This window comes from Myodes glareolus, chromosome 4 (genome assembly GCF_982192425.1).
Source record: "Myodes glareolus chromosome 4, mMyoGla1.1, whole genome shotgun sequence".
In the NCBI taxonomy this organism is placed as follows: Eukaryota; Metazoa; Chordata; class Mammalia; order Rodentia; family Cricetidae; genus Myodes; species Myodes glareolus.
In genome coordinates this window covers 62,983,198-62,998,888 of record NC_142029.1, presented here as the reverse complement: position 1 = coordinate 62,998,888, position 15,691 = coordinate 62,983,198, and the positions used below count along the sequence as shown (strand labels likewise).

At 39.2% G+C, this 15,691-nt stretch overlaps 1 protein-coding gene across 4 annotated transcripts in view; it reads left to right on the top strand.

Annotated features, from left to right (window-relative positions):
• Positions 1 to 15,691, top strand: part of Dnajc13 (DnaJ heat shock protein family (Hsp40) member C13) — a 121,642-nt gene that overhangs the window by 41,521 nt on the left and 64,430 nt on the right. For all 4 annotated transcript variants that reach the window (XR_015001866.2, XM_048416817.3, XM_085689652.2 and 1 more), the window contains 11 exons: positions 861 to 1,027; positions 1,137 to 1,216; positions 1,305 to 1,474; positions 4,308 to 4,407; positions 6,658 to 6,765; positions 7,919 to 8,074; positions 9,135 to 9,191; positions 11,411 to 11,532; positions 12,794 to 12,869; positions 13,074 to 13,169; positions 14,282 to 14,425. Coding sequence is in view for 3 of the 4 variants with exons in the window: in XM_048416817.3 (XP_048272774.3) it covers positions 861 to 1,027; positions 1,137 to 1,216; positions 1,305 to 1,474; positions 4,308 to 4,407; positions 6,658 to 6,765; positions 7,919 to 8,074; positions 9,135 to 9,191; positions 11,411 to 11,532; positions 12,794 to 12,869; positions 13,074 to 13,169; positions 14,282 to 14,425 (1,276 nt within the window). In the remaining variant the exon portion in view is untranslated. The remainder of the gene's footprint in view (positions 1 to 860; positions 1,028 to 1,136; positions 1,217 to 1,304; positions 1,475 to 4,307; positions 4,408 to 6,657; positions 6,766 to 7,918; positions 8,075 to 9,134; positions 9,192 to 11,410; positions 11,533 to 12,793; positions 12,870 to 13,073; positions 13,170 to 14,281; positions 14,426 to 15,691) is intronic.

Sequence of the window (15,691 nt, the reverse complement as noted above, 5' to 3'; positions counted from 1 at the left end):
TCAAGTTCTCCTTCCCCTCCCCCTTTTCCCTCCTCTTCCCCTTCTGACCTCCCCTCTCCTCCCACCCTGCTACATATTTTAAATGACCTCAGTTAACCTGATCTGTGTTTATGCGCGTATCCAGAAGCTAACCTAATTCTGATGAAGCTTGTCTTGTCAGCGATTCTGTCACATACAGCCAAGAAGCACTTATATTTGTGGTAACATTTCAGAATTGCCAAAAACTAAAGACAGTGCTTGTATCATGAACTGAGTCAGTACCCAGAGTGTTGTGTATCCACACAGTGGATGATGGCTCTTCAGCAGTTTAGACAGTGTCCATGAGCAATTAGGGTGAGTCCTGAAAACAGGTGGTGAACAATATAAGCAAGACACATGAGACTACATGTTGTGTGATTCTGCTTTGTTGACTATATTAAGTAGATGCAGCCCATCTGTGATCAGGTCTGTACAAAAAGACACTAAGAAACTTTTTGTGGTAGTCAAAATGAATAAAAACTGAATCATGATGATTGTCCAACTGTTTTAATTTATACAAAATTATGAAAGATTTTCATGGAGTGAATTTTGTGATTTGTGTGTCAGACCCAAGAAAAGATGGTAAAGATAGATAATCTTTAGACACCAAAACCCAAGAAACATGAAAACCAGAGTGCTGTCTGCCTGATACCAGGTCACAGAGTAGCAGTGGAGGTCTGCTATGACTGTGCAGTCTGTGCTGGAACTCTGCTATTCATGCTGCCCACTGAACCCTAGTGCACCCCCTAGCATATTACCTGCAGAAAAGCCTGTGCTGCATTCTGGACCCAGAGTCCCCTTAGGTATCAAACTTAAAGCTTTTTACTTTTAACTTTGCTTAGAGATTCCTTGTTAGCAAGTTTGCTGGATGGAGTAAGAGCCTCTGGTAACAGAGATGTTTGTGTTAAGATGACACCGACCCACAAAGGTCAGCGATGGGGGTTACTCAGCATGCCTATAGATGAGGAAGTTGAAAGTCTTCACCTCAGATTTCTAGCCACACCTCCTAGTAAGTACTTGCTTTAATACAATTGCATTTCCACCCACCAACATGACAGTAGTTTAAAAACTAGTAATGCAAAGCTTTAAATCTCTTGAACTTTTTCATCTCTTTGTAGATGGCAATTTCGCTGATGCTGTATTTAGATTCAACGCTAACATTTCCTACAGCGGAGTTCTGCATGCAGTAACACAGGATGTAAGATACATTGTGTTGTACTCTTGCTCATTGTAATTGACTTTGGTTATGGAAACTCCACCCAATTACTTACTCTTTCTTTACTTAGGGTCTCTTCTCAGAAAACAAGGAAAAGCTAATCAATAATGCCATAACGGCATTGTTGTCCCAAGAAGGAGATGTTGTTGCTTCAAATGCAGAACTTGAGAGCCAGTTCCAAGCTGTGAGGAGGCTTGTAGCCTCCAAAGCTGGTTTTCTGGCCTTCACTCAGCTTCCAAAGTAAGTTAGCCAGAGAGTGGGAGAGGGCTTGCAACTTCAATGCTAGGGCCTGGATTTGGTCTCTATGACTAAAAAATAATTCATGTTGTATTTTGGACCTAACTTTAAAGATTTTGAACATCTTAAGATAGAAAATACTCAGTAATTTATTTCTTTTTTTTCTTTTCTTTTTAAAACAATCTTATTTTACATACCAATTCCAGGTTCCTCTCCCTCCAGTCCTCCTGCTCACCTCATCTTCTTCCCATCTTACCCCCTTCCATCCACTCCTCAGAGAGGGTGAGACCTCCCATGAGGAGTCAACAAAGTCTATCACATCACCTGGGGCAGGAGTAGGGCCCTCCTCCCTGTTTTTAGGCTGAACAGGGTATCTCTCCATAGGGAATGGGCTCCAGAGAGCCAGTTCGTGCACTAGGAATAAATACTGGTTCCACTGCTAGTGGCCCCACAAACTGCCCAAACCACACAATCACCCATCTTCAGAGGGCCTAGTTTGGTCTTATGCAGGTTCCCTAGTTGTCAGTCCCACTAGCTCAGGTCAGCTGTTTCTGTGGTTTTCCTATCATGGTCTTGGCCCCTTTGCTTGTAATATCGCTCCTCCCTGTCTATGGCTGGACTCCAGGAGTTTGGCCCAGTGCTTAGTCTGGATCTCTGCATCTGCTTCCGTCAGATACTGGATGAAGGGTCTATGATAACAATTAAGGTAGTCACCTATATGATTACAGGGGAAGGGCAGTTTAGGTGCCCTCTCCACTATTACTTAAATTCTTACCTAGAGTCATCCTTGTAGATTCCTGGGTATTTCCCTAGTGCCTGGTTTCTTGCTAACCCCATAATGGCTCCCTCTTTCAAGGTATCTCTTTCCTTGCTCTCCCTCTCTGTTCTTCACCCAACTCCATCTTCCCAATTCCTCATGTACCTCTCCACTCCCCACGCTCCCCTTCTCCCTCCCCACTCCTCTACCACCCTCCCCTGTCCCTCAATGATGACACATTACTAAAGAGATCTTGTCTACTTCCCCTTCCCAGCAGAATCTGTGTATCTCTCTCAGGGTTCTCCTTATTTCTTGTCTTCTCTGCTTTGTGGACTATAGGCTGGTTAATCTTTGCTTTATGTCTAATATCCATTTATGAGTGAGTACATACCATGTTTGTTTTTCTGGGTCTGGGTTACCTCACTCAGTATGTTTTTTTTCTAGTTCCATTCATTTGCCCACAAATTTCAAGATGTCGTTGTTTATTACCACTGAGTAGTATTCCATTATGTAAATGTACCACATTTTCTTTATCCATTCTTCAGTTGAGGGGGATCTAGGTTTTTTCCAGGTTCTGACTATTACAAATAATGCTGCTATGAACATAGTTGAGCAGATGTCCTTGTGGTATAGGTCTGCATCCTTTGGGTAGATGCCCAAGAGTGGTATTGCTGGGTCTTGAGGTAGATTGATTCCCAATTTTCTGAGAAACCACCATACTGATATCCAAAGTGGCTGTACAAGCTTGCACTCCCGTGGAGGAGTGTTTTCCTTACTCTGCATCCTTTCCAGCATAACCTATCATCCTTGTTTTTGATCTTGGACTTTCTGACTCATGTAAGATGATATCTCAGAGTCATTTGATTTGCATTTTCCTGATGGCTAAGGATGTCGAGCATTTCCTAAAGTGCCTTTTGGCCATTTGAGATCCTTTATTGAGAATTCTCTGTTTAGGTCTGTACCCCATTTTTAAATTGGATTATTTGATATTTTGATATCTAGTTCCTTGAGTTCTTTGCATATTTTGGAAATCAGCCCTCTGTCCGGTGTGGGCTTGGTGAAGATTTTTTTTCCCATTCTGTAGGTTGCCATTTTGTCTTGTTGACCATGTCCTTTGCCTTATTGAAGCTTCTCAGTTTCAGAAGGTCCCATTTATTAATTGTTGATCTCAGTGTCTGTGATACTGGTGTTATATTCAGGAAGCGATCTCTTGTGTGAATGCGTTCAAGGCTATTTTCCACTTTCTCTTCAGTGAGGTTCAGTGTGACTGGATTTATGTTGAGGTCTTTGATTCATTTGGAATTGAGTTTTGTGCATGGTGGTAGATATGGATCTATTTGCATTCTTCTACATGGTAATATCCAGTTATGCCAGCACCATTTGTTGAAGATGGTTTCTTTTTTCTATTGTATAATTTTGGCTTCTTTCTCAAAGATCAAGTGTTCATATGGATTAATATCAGGGTCTTCAATTTGATTCCATTGGTCCTCCTGTTTTTGTGCCATTACGAAGCTTTTTTCATTATTATAGCTCTAGTAGAGCTTGTCAGGGATGGTGATGCCTCTAGAAGTTGTACAGGATTGTTTTGGCTATCCTGGGTTTTTTATTTCTCCAAATGAAGTTGAGCATTGTTCTTTCAAGGTCTGTAAAGAATTGTGCTGGGATTTTGATGGGGATTGCATTGAATCTGTAGATTGCTTTTGGTAAGATTGCCATTTTTACTATGTTGATCCTACCTATCCAAGAGTATTTCTTCATGTTAACTAGATGTAATAACTTATATACGGTGATTTGGTAGTTTATCCATGAGCAATGAAAAGGGAAGGTAGATGGAGCTGATATGGGATATTGGCCCCATATTATCACTGACTTGTATGTTAATGAATTTGAGTAATTATTTGCCTTTTCCTTAATATTAAAAAAGTTTCCTGTTAAAGCAAATAGGGAGGCTTAGGAAAGTACATCCCAGAGGTGGGGTTCAGAGAATGCAGCTGATGCCGTGCCACTGTGAAAACTCAAGATGACTTGTAATTTTAATAAAAAATGTTCTGATTTTCTACTTGGTGTTTATTCTGAAAGGTTTCGGGAACGCCTTGGAGTGAAGGTAGTGAAAGCACTCAAGAGAAGCCACAATGGTGTCGTCCACGCAGCTGTTGATATGCTCTGTGCCCTCATGTGTGTAAGTATTCTCAAGTGGCTGGAGGGTTCTATTTCCATAAATCCGGGTTTTCTTTACCAATAAAGTCCACAGTTGTGCATTTCTTAAATTGTTCTCATGGCCATTTGTTTATTAGTTAACATTTATTAGCATAATATATGTACTAAATGGTGTTTTATGTGCTAGATATAAAACTTTTAGGAAATAGTTCCTGTGCAAATTGTTAGCAGCCTAGTCTGGCAGACTTGTGTGCAGTGTGAAGCGGAGGCCATGGCACCATTGAGGGGCAGCCCTTACCAGTCTTTAGTGGTGGTGAGAGGAAGGATTCTCAGTATTTCTCAGATCCCATATTTGACCTTAATCTTAAAACTGGAGTAGAGATCTTTCAGTTCTGGCTAGTAGGCCTTGCCTGGCATAGAAGATGGTTTGTTCAAAGGCATGTGTGAGAAGCAACAAACACTACGATTAATGATTGGGATGTCTGTGTGGAATGGGCAAAGGTGGGTAATTTGTACTTGAAGCTAGAGGTATATGCAGAGACGGTTGTTGAAAAGCCTCTGTCAGAACAAAGATTGGGTTTTATACTTTATATAAGGATCACCTGAACGGTTTTTTCCAAACAAAGGAGCAGTTACAAGACCAGGTTTGGCTTTCAGAAAACCCATTCTGGTGGAACATAGAGCAGAGATAAAAGTTAGAGGCTGGTAGACCTAATTGTCATGTAAAGAATGAGATGTTAAGCTGGAGTAATGACAGTAGCTGAAGAAGCAACACATGAAAGTCCAGTGATAATGATCTTGCTTTTTACGACACACTGTGGAGAGAGTGACAGCTGTTGTGTATTGCCAAGTTTCTGATGTACCTCAGTATTTTGTGCACTATCTGGCCGTTTTCTGTATGCAAAGCTTTATAGGCAATCAGTGATAGAGGACAAACATACATAATCACTGTATAACACCTTGTCTTTATTCCCCGAAGTGGATTAAAAGTTTATTATCTTAACTATTTCATATAGTCCTGTTGAAGAGTTAAACTAGAACATAAAACAAAGATAGGTGTGTAACATGAGGGCCGGCTTGTTGGGGTATCTGTCCAGCCCAGTACCCCACAGCCAGCAAGCCCCAATAAAAATCACACACAGGACTCCATAAGATTATAAACTGATTGGCCCAAACTGATTGGCCCATTAGCTCAGGCTACTTATTAGCTCTTATAACTTTTGTTACCCCATTATCCTTATCTGTGTTAGCCACAGGGCTCAGTACCTTTCTCAGCTGGGCAGGTTACATGCTGCCTCTTCGGTGGTCTGCACAGGAATGGCGGAGGGAGCTTCCTGCTTCCCAGAATACTCCCAGTCTCTTTGCTCCACCCCTACTTCCTGTCTGGCTTTCCCACCTATACTGCCTGCCTGGCCAATCAGTATTTTATTAAAATATGATTGACAGAATACAGACAATTCTCCCACACCATAAGTGAAGCAGGCTGAGTTTTCATTGGTGTTGGAATTGGCTGTGTGCATGACCGTGGTTAATCCTGACAGTTGTGTTTCACAGCTGAGTCACCCTTACCTTGCCTAAGCCTCTTATTCGGTCAGGGTCCCAACTCTACTTCTGACCACTATGCAGGCATGCAGTCAAAGGACAGCTGAAAAAAATGAAATGTGTGCCCTGGCAATGCTGAAACATGCATGGGTAGCCCATATATGGCAATTCTGTTGAACTTGTCCGTATTGGGTTTCATCCTCTAAGTTGATGAGAAGACTGACCAAGTCTCTTCCTCAGGAGGGCGCCAGCTCTCATTACAGGTGGTTGTGAGCACTCATGTGGTTGCTGTGAATTGGACTCAGGACCTCTGGAAGAGCAGCCAGTGAGAGCTCTTAACTACTCAGCAATCTCTATGTTTGCTACTTCACTAATTTTAGCACTTGCTTTCAAATTCCAAGTTTCATCATTTCAAATTTAAATTATAAAATTCTTGGTGTGGGGGACTATTTTCCTTTTGGTGAGAAAGGCCTGTAACTGAGAAAGGCATTGCTTGTGTATTGAATAAGAACGTGTTGGGTTCTTTGTCAGGGAGTCATCAGGCCTAATCAGACACTAGAGAAACTGGCAGTTGTGCCTGCTTCTCATCACGAGTTTCCTTTCTGCTGTGTGATTTAAAGGCTATGGTTTTTAATTGCTTCCACGTGAAGTGAACATTCTCCATAAATGCCTTTTTTTGTGACGCCAGCACAGAATACTGCTTCTGAATTTCACTCTTTTTAATCAATAGCCCATGCATGATGACTATGACTTAAGACAGGAGCAGCTAAACAAAGCTTCTCTTCTCTCTTCAAAGAAGTTTCTGGAAAACTTACTGGAGAAATTTAATTCCCACGTGGTGAGTTGTAACTACCCTTTCCTTCATGGGAAATGTGATACAGAGATTTTCTAGAAATGCAGTATGAACTTGTTTTGTCACAAAGCTCATTCTTCAATTGGGAATTGTTTCATCTTTGACACTAGTGACAAAATATTTGTGCATTTTATTAACTAATATAGCAACTGAAGATTGTTAATTTTTGTTGTTAGCTAATACATCAAATGGAGAAGGGTACCAGTAAATGCCTTTGGACTTTTATAATGATATTTCAGAATTTTTTCTTCTTTAGAAAATGTCATGAAATAAATTGTTCTAAAAATAAGTCTTCCTTAACTGACAACTAGTCTCTCAGGCACTGGACATCTTAGAGGACAGAAATTCTGTGAATACAAACACATTGGCACAATTCTAAAAGTATTTTTAGATTGCTTTTTAAAATAATTTTAATGTATGTGGGTATCTTGCCTGCCTGTATGTCTGTGCCACGTGGGTGCAGTGCCTATGGAGGTCAGACGAGGTCATCAGATCCCCTGAGACGAGAGTTAAATGTAGTTGTGAGCTTAGCCATTATGTGGGTGCTGGGGTCTGAACTCAGGTTGCCTGTAAGCACAGCAAACGTTAACTGCTGTGTTAACTGCGTGCCTTTAATTCCAGGACACAGGAGGTAGAGGCAGGCACATCTCAGAGTTTGAGGCTACAGAGTCACAGAGTGAGTTCTATGATAGCCAGGGCTACACAGAGAAGCCCCTCTTTTGAAAAACAAAACAACAAAAAGTTAACTGCTGAGCTAGTTTTCAGGCCTGTGATTGCTTTCTTTCTTTGTCCCACTCAGTTACAGATTAACTTTAGGTAGAATGCATTTTTGAGAAATTTGGAATAGTCTCTTGAACTTTGACTGAATTTTAATTGTTTCTTTTGAAGATAATAAGCAATGGATTTGCTTTATTAGCTAATAAATAAGTAATAAATAAATAAGTATAAATAATAATAAATAATTAATAAATAATTTATTTGTTAGCTAATAAATAAATTCATGAAAATTTGAATCTGTTGAAAAATTCAGGTCATTGTTTATGTCTGACACCAGAATTAAGAGAAATGAACTTGTCATTGCTGTGTTGGAACTGGAGCTCACTGTGTCTGTTCTAAGCAATGTACTGCTTTCTTTCAGGATCATGGTACTGGTGCACTAGTAATTAGTTCACTCTTGGACTTCCTTACCTTTGCCCTCTGTGCTCCATATAGTGAGACGACCGAAGGGCAGCAGTTTGATATGCTCTTAGAGATGGTAGCCTCCAATGGAAGAACCCTCTTTAAGCTCTTTCAGGTGAGCCTGTCTAATGACTGCACTGACTGAATGATTACATGAAGAATTGTTACTTCCCCACCCTTTCCAGTGCAGGATCAGTAATTCAGGGCCTTGGCTGTGTACCAGGCAAGCAGTCTGTTGCTGAGCTCTACCCACAGCTGGATCAGAGAGTTAAATAGTGTGTGAGGGCTTCCATTGTGCAGTGTAGCCGTGGACATCACTGTGTCCGAAGATTTTTTAATTAATTAAAGATTTCCACCTCCTCCCCACCTCCCTTTTTCCTCCCCTTCCCTACCTCCCCCTCCCTCTCTAGTCCTAAGAGCAGTCAGGGTTCCCTGTCCCGTGGGAAGTCCAAGGTCTTCCCCCCTCCATCCAGGTCTATAAAGGTAAGCATCCAAACAAACCAGGCTCCCACAAAGTCAGTCCATGAAGTAGAATCAAAACCCAGTGCCATTGTTCTTGACTTCTCAGTCAGCCTTCATTGCCAGCCACATTTAGAGTGTGCATTTTGATCACATGCTCCATCACTCCCAGTCCAGCTGGCCTTGGTGAGCTCCCATAGAAGATTTTTAATTGCAGGTTTCTTGGTATTTCATGTGCTGTTGACTGCTGTTGTTTTTACTTTATCAAGTGAAAAACTTACTTTTGGTGGTGGTGGTGAGCTTAAAGTTCCCTTTCTTTACAAATGTCCAAATAATCAAATGAGTTTAACCACATTGTTTATAAACACTGGGAAGCATTTGTTATTTCACATGATGCTGTAGTATGTGTTGAATTCATACATGTTGTTTACATATATGAGATTTTAGTATTATTAGTGCTTGCTTCAAATCATTCAAATTCAGGTAATGATTGTATATATTTTTATTCATGTAAGTGTTGCCTGCTTTCCACCTACGTAGACCAGCTTGTTTAAAATTTAACTCTGATCTGACTTAGATATGTATTTTTTCCTGATTGGTTTTCCTAGTTTGTTGCTTTTCGTTGCCCAAATTGTGTGTACTCCTTAGGCCTGGCAGCTAAATGTGTCAGAATGAAACTCTCTTATTCACTGATGTTTTCCCTTTCATTTTTAAAGCATCCTTCCATGGCAATTGTAAAGGGAGCTGGATTGGTTATGAAGGCAATAATAGAGGTGAGAGAATAATTTTGAAATCTTAAAGTTCCTGGAATTTTGATTGATTCTTTTAACTGACGTTGACAACATTGCCATTCAGCCTTTGGGAAACTTTCAGTTCTCCAGATAAGAAAGACAGTTTTAGATCTTTATTCAGAGTTTGAGCTTAGAACTCACTCTGAAAATATATTTATACTGTCGTCTCCAGCCTCAAACCTTGCTTATTTGCTGTGTCATAAAGTCAGCTTTCTTCCCTGTGCCTTTCGCTGATGGTGGGTGCATTGAATTTGAGGTATGGAGGCTGTGCCGGGATCTGCTGTGGAAAAGTTAACGGGACAAGGATGCCGTTGTGAGTGAGCAGAAGTCTCTGCTGTAGTCGCTAAGCTGTAGGCATCAGGACTCATTGTAGCCGTGAGATGCTGCTTCAGCAGGGTCAGTGCTTTAGCCTCCTGCTGTTAAAAGATAAATTCATGGGCTGAACAGATGGCTGAGTGATTAAGAGAACTGATTGCTCTTACAGAGGATTCTGGTTCAATTCTCAGCACTGAAATGGTGGTTCCCAGCAGTCTTTCATTTCAGTCTTTGGGATCTGTCGCCCTCTTCTGGCTTCTGTGAGCAACGCACGCATTTGGTGCATAGATAAGAACAGGCAAAAATAAAATAAAATCTTTAAAAAAAAATTGAAAGGTAAAATCATAGTTACCAAATAGCAGCTGCATTCTGTGATGTTTATAGTGACATTAGTCTAACTGGCTTTTGAATTCTTGTATCCTTTTTATGTCATACTAGCAGTTCAGATGAAATGTGAGATTCTGTTCATCACAAAACTTGACTGTTGTGGTGCATAAAAACAACTTGATGAAAAGCAAAGAATTAGTTTGCCCTTAAGTATTTGTATGCAAAGAAAACTTTTTTAAAGATATAGATGTCAAACTGGTTAGAACACCAAAGTTTGCTTTGTTTCTGTCATGCACGTTTAGTGTATATATACATTGCTGAATTCTAAATTTCCCGCTCTAGCTAATAGGTTCTAAAATGGCTACCACATCCTTCACTTTCGCAGAGCTTATGGCAGCCAGGCACAGTTAGGACCTGATGTCAGTCTTCTCTAGACACTGTTCTTCCAGCGTTTGCCATTCCTATAATTGAAGCATTCATCCTTTATTAGCAAGGCACTGACCTTGGGCTTCCCAGACAGATATCACATTCAATTTATAGCCAGTGATTAGACCTCATGTCTCTGAAAGATATAATTTGTACACGATCTTGGCAAGTAGTGCAAATGTATGTAAACCTTGAAGGAAATGTTCTGATTTTCAGTAAAAATAAACACAAGTGACAAATAAAAATAACCTGTTTTTAATCACTGAAAAATACATAGGCATTTTGGTGAGTTTACCCTCAGATTGCATACTATTCAAAGTGATACGTGTGGTCCAGGTATGTGACACACACCTTTAATCCCAGCACTCTGGAGACAGAAACATGTGAATCTCTGAGTTGGAGGTCAATCTGGTCTGCATAGCAAGGTCTAAGTCACAAGAGTTATGTACTGAGACCCTGTCTTTCAGACAGGACAGAACATAATGATGTGCACACACATGGTGCTATGTTCCAGGCTTGCATTTGTCTTGTGTGTTATGTGCTTGTACTTTCTTATTCACACAAGCATCTTGGCTGCTTCATAGAGCGGAGTATCTTACGTATCACATTGCCTTTTAGAGTCAAAATGTTTGGATTATCTTTAGTATTTATATTCAGTATTTATATACTGATTATATTTCAGTATTTTCAGTAGTCCTGGTGTGTTGCTATTGCCAAAATAAGTCTGTATATGTGAAGTAGGATTGGGATAAAGTGTTGCCCCACATCACACTGTCCTTTAATAACAAAAGTAACAAAAGTAAGCCTGACTTGTATGTGTCTTTGATAGGAATTGCTATTCTCCCTATGCCACCTTTTCCTGTGATTAGTTGATAAACACTCAAGAAATCATCCTACTTTTAATATTAAATTCAACAAAGCATAATTCATAAGGTAAATTTAGCTGGAAATTAAGCTTCATTCCAAAGACATAACATTAGCTGCAGTTCCTGGTGTTTTGTGGGGATAACTAGAAGTTACTTTTATTTTATGGTATACTACTTGATTCTTTGTGTCAAGCTGCAGGACTGATTTTATAAAGCTGGCAGAGTTCTAGATAGCTTTTTAGGGACCATCTTTCCCTTTTTCCAAAGGAAGGTGACAAAGAGATTGCTACTAAGATGCAGGAGCTTGCCCTAAGTGAGGGCGCCTTACCCCGACACTTGCACACTGCGATGTTTACAATCAGTTCAGATCAACGCATGCTTACAAACAGGTAAGTTGTCTAATTCCCATATCTATCTTTCTGTTTAGGTCATATTTCTACATTGTATGAACAGAGCGTTAGGATCGTGCAAGTATTCCACCTTCTTTTGATCCTCCTCCCAGTTCCATGAAGGTTTATGGTGGAATGATTATTGTCTCTGTTCATGGATAATTTGGGATAGAATTGGGGGAGGGTGGGGTCTGGTTCTTTTTCTATGCGTGTCAGAGTCTTGACACAGTCCTGGGAGGGGAGCTTAGAGAAGGCATTCTAGAAACTTCTGGATCTTCAGTATAGACCCAGGCCGTTTTGTTTCCTGGGACTGTTTGCATCACACAGTCCCACATGGGAAGTTTTCAGGGTTAATTTTTTAGAAAATTTGATCAGTTAGGTATTCTACTTTATAAAGAAAGAAAAGAGAAAGGAAAAGATCTTAACCGTATTTCTACCCTGTTTTAGGCTTGTTCCAAATCTTTGACCAGCATCTTTTTTCCACTAGTCACTTAAGTGAAAAGAAACATCAGTTGCCTTGTTTACTCCAGGCTGCATGAGTTGTACCATTTTAACTTTATGGCTTCTGATAGGTGACCCTCTCAACTACCAAGAGCATACCTGATTCTGACATTTCAGTTTTGACTTTAGATGTAGCATAACTTCCTTGTGCGTCTTTTGTCAGTATTTGTAGTAACAAATTAACTGTATCAAATCAAATTAATTGGTGTCTGTACACATATTTTAATTTTTGATTTCTTTAAATAGATAAGAACCTATGTCATATTCATATAATAAAAATTCAAGCCACTCAGATGGCTTACTTAGAAAAGGCACTGGCCACCAAACCTACCAAACTGAGTCTAGTCTCCTGGACCCAGACAAAATGAAAGGTGAATACCAACTCACAGTGAAAGCTGAAAACAACCCCCACAGATTGTCCTCTGAACTCTGTGACCTATGCACTCACATGCACACTCATGCACGCACACTCACACACTCAATAAACCAATGTAATAAAAAATAAAAAAAAGTAGTGCTCTAAAGCAAATTAGTGTAGCTGTTAGCGAAGCACTTTAATTTAGAGGAAATTATGAAATACTAATATTTGAAATAGTTTCTCAAATTCTTCCCCATTGTATATTAAATTTTGACAGTTTTTAACATCTAAATTATTTTTATGTAGCCATATTTCTTATAATTATGAAATTTGTTCTTTAAAATTCCTTTCTGTTCTAGCATAGCTAAAGCAGAAACCCTTCTCAACGTCTGCTTTTTTCAGACAGCTAAGTAGACATCTAGTGGGACTCTGGACAGCTGATAATACAACCGCCACAAACTTGTTGAAACGCATTTTGGTGAGTTCACTGAGGAAAATAAAAGCTTTTTTTCTATGCCTATCAGATGGAATTTATGATGTTATTCATACCCTAACTGAAAAGTCATGCACTCTAGGACATCCGCACAAGTTGCCCCAGTGACCAAATTATAGTGTTACTGTGTTTGGGTTTTGACAGCGATTTTCTTTTGTTTTGAATATGGATTTTGTATTTTGTTGTTAGCCACCAGGCTTGTTGGCATACCTGGACAGCTCAGATCCAGTGCCGGAGAAGGATGCTGACCGTATGCACGTCAGAGACAATGTGAAAATAGCAATGGCAAGTACTGTCCAGACTGGCTCTTTGGGGCTACAGTGGTATCGTACCTCTTCTCTGGAAGACTAAAACCCAAAAAACAAGAGCTGCTCTGAGTCCTGAAGGTTACGTCTCATAAAATCCACCTGTTTCAAGTTGTACAGCTAATTAATTTTTAATAGACCCACAGAGTTGTGTAACTATCACCACAGTCTAATTGTATGAACGATACTATGTTTTTCTCTAATTCAACTTAACGATCATACATTCAAGAATGGTTTTCTTTAGAAATTTCAAGTGTATGTGGTATTTTATAAGAAGATGGTAAAAGGGATGAATGCTGAATACAAGTTACTTGTAACTTTTCCTCTTTCATTGGCTGTTAATTATGACTGCCCTGAGGTGGATGTGATGGCACATACCTTTAATTCCAGCACTTGGTAGGCAGAGGCAGGCAGATCTCTTGTCTACATAGTGAGTTCCATGCCATCCAGGGCTACATAGTGGGAACCTGCCACCAAAATACATACATACATACATACATACATACATAGTGTGTTCCAAATCATCCAGGGCTACATAGTGGGAACCTGCCACCAAAATACATACGTACGTACATACATACATACATACATACATAGTGAGTTCCATGCCATCCACATACATACATACATAGTAAGTTTCAAATCATTCAGGGCTACATAGTGGGAACTTGCCAACAAAATACATACATACATACATACATACATACATACATACATACATACATACATAGCGAGTTCCAAGTCATCCAGGGCTACATAGTGGGAACCTGCCGCCAAAACAAACAAACAAACAAATAAGAAGAAGAAGAAGAAGAAAAGAAAAATGTACTATCCCTGAGTTAATTCTGAAAGTATTTCTCATGTTGCTATGTGATGTTTCTTACATCTTCCTCGCCGTCTTCAAACATGTATGGGGAGACTGATTCTCATCTAGAAAGTTTAATTCCTTATAGAAGTTTTCACTTCTGTTTCTTCATTAAACTCTAATGTGTAGTTTTTATTTTCTTATTTGAAATAGTGTGACCCACCTGTATATAGTTTTAAGACAAATGTGAAAGAAGTTATGTAATGAATTTCAATATTACATTACAGGATCAGTATGGAAAATTTAATAAAGTTCCTGAGTGGCAAAGACTAGCTGGAAAAGCTGCCAAAGAAGTTGAAAAGTTTGCCAAAGAAAAAGTTGATCTTGTGTTGATGCATTGGAGGGATAGGATGGGCATTGCTCAAAAAGAGGTATGTGTTTACTTCGGAGAGAGCTTCAGAGTGTGTGTGTGTGTGTAGTTTTTTTTTTTTTAAGATTTATTTATTTATTATGCATGCAGTATTCTGCCTGCCTGTATGCCAGAATACCAAAAGAGGGCACCAAAGCTCATTACAGATGGTTGTGAGCCACCATGTGGTTGCTGGGAATTGAACTCAGGACCTCTGGAAGAACCTCTGGAAGAACCTCTGAGCCATCTCTCCAGTTGTGTGTACAGTTAAAGAAAAGAAGTTTTGAGTTTGAAAAGAACAAGGAGGTTTGGAGGGAAGAAAGGGAAAGGAGAAATTATATAATTTCTTTTTTTTTAAAATATTTATTTATTATGTATACAATATTCTGTCATTCTGAACATGTTTATTCTTTCATATTTAGGCAGTTTGGCAACTTATTAGAAATCCACTTGAAGGTGAAAATTAAATTATTTTCTTTGAATAAGGAAATAATCTCCCAAAATAAAGACACTGTAAGGTGTCATCAGAAAACCTGAGAGTGTGTCAGCTCCCAACGAGCATTCTGTTCATACTTAACCTATGCACCACCCATGACAGAGTGTGCAGGCTGCAGGGACTTACATGGCATGTGTCAGGTGAAACAAACTTCACCTCTGACACTGGTTCAAGAAAGAGTATCACAAAATTTAAATACATACAATGTATTTAATTAAAAAACATAAATGGTATCTCTAAAACGTGTTTAGTTCTGAATAAAATAGCCAAACAAGTACACCATATTTTTGTATTTGCAAGGCAAAACACAAAAATTTGAATATGTAGAAGAAAATTTAATACGGAAATTTTATATTATCTAAGTAAAATTTTAATCATTAGTAACCCAAACTAGTAACTAAGGAAAATATGAATCTGAATTAAGTGACATTAATTTTTTTTAAGCTTTGAGTATTCTGTTAGGAATATCTGAATGCCACACCTGTGAATGAATGGGTCTGAACTAAGACACATTCCCTTTTTACCTCTTTTTTAAAGATAATTTTTGAGATAGAAATTATATAATTTCGGGGGCTGGAAAGATGGCTCAGAGGTTAAGAGCATTGCCTGCTCTTCCAAAGGTCCTGAGTTCAATTCCCGGCAACCACATGGTGGCTCACAACCATCTGTAATGAGGTATGGTGCCCTCTTCTGGCCTGCAGGCATACACACAGACAGAATATTGTATACATAATAAATAGATAAATAAATAAATAAATATTAAAAAAATAGATAATTAAAGTACTATGTAGA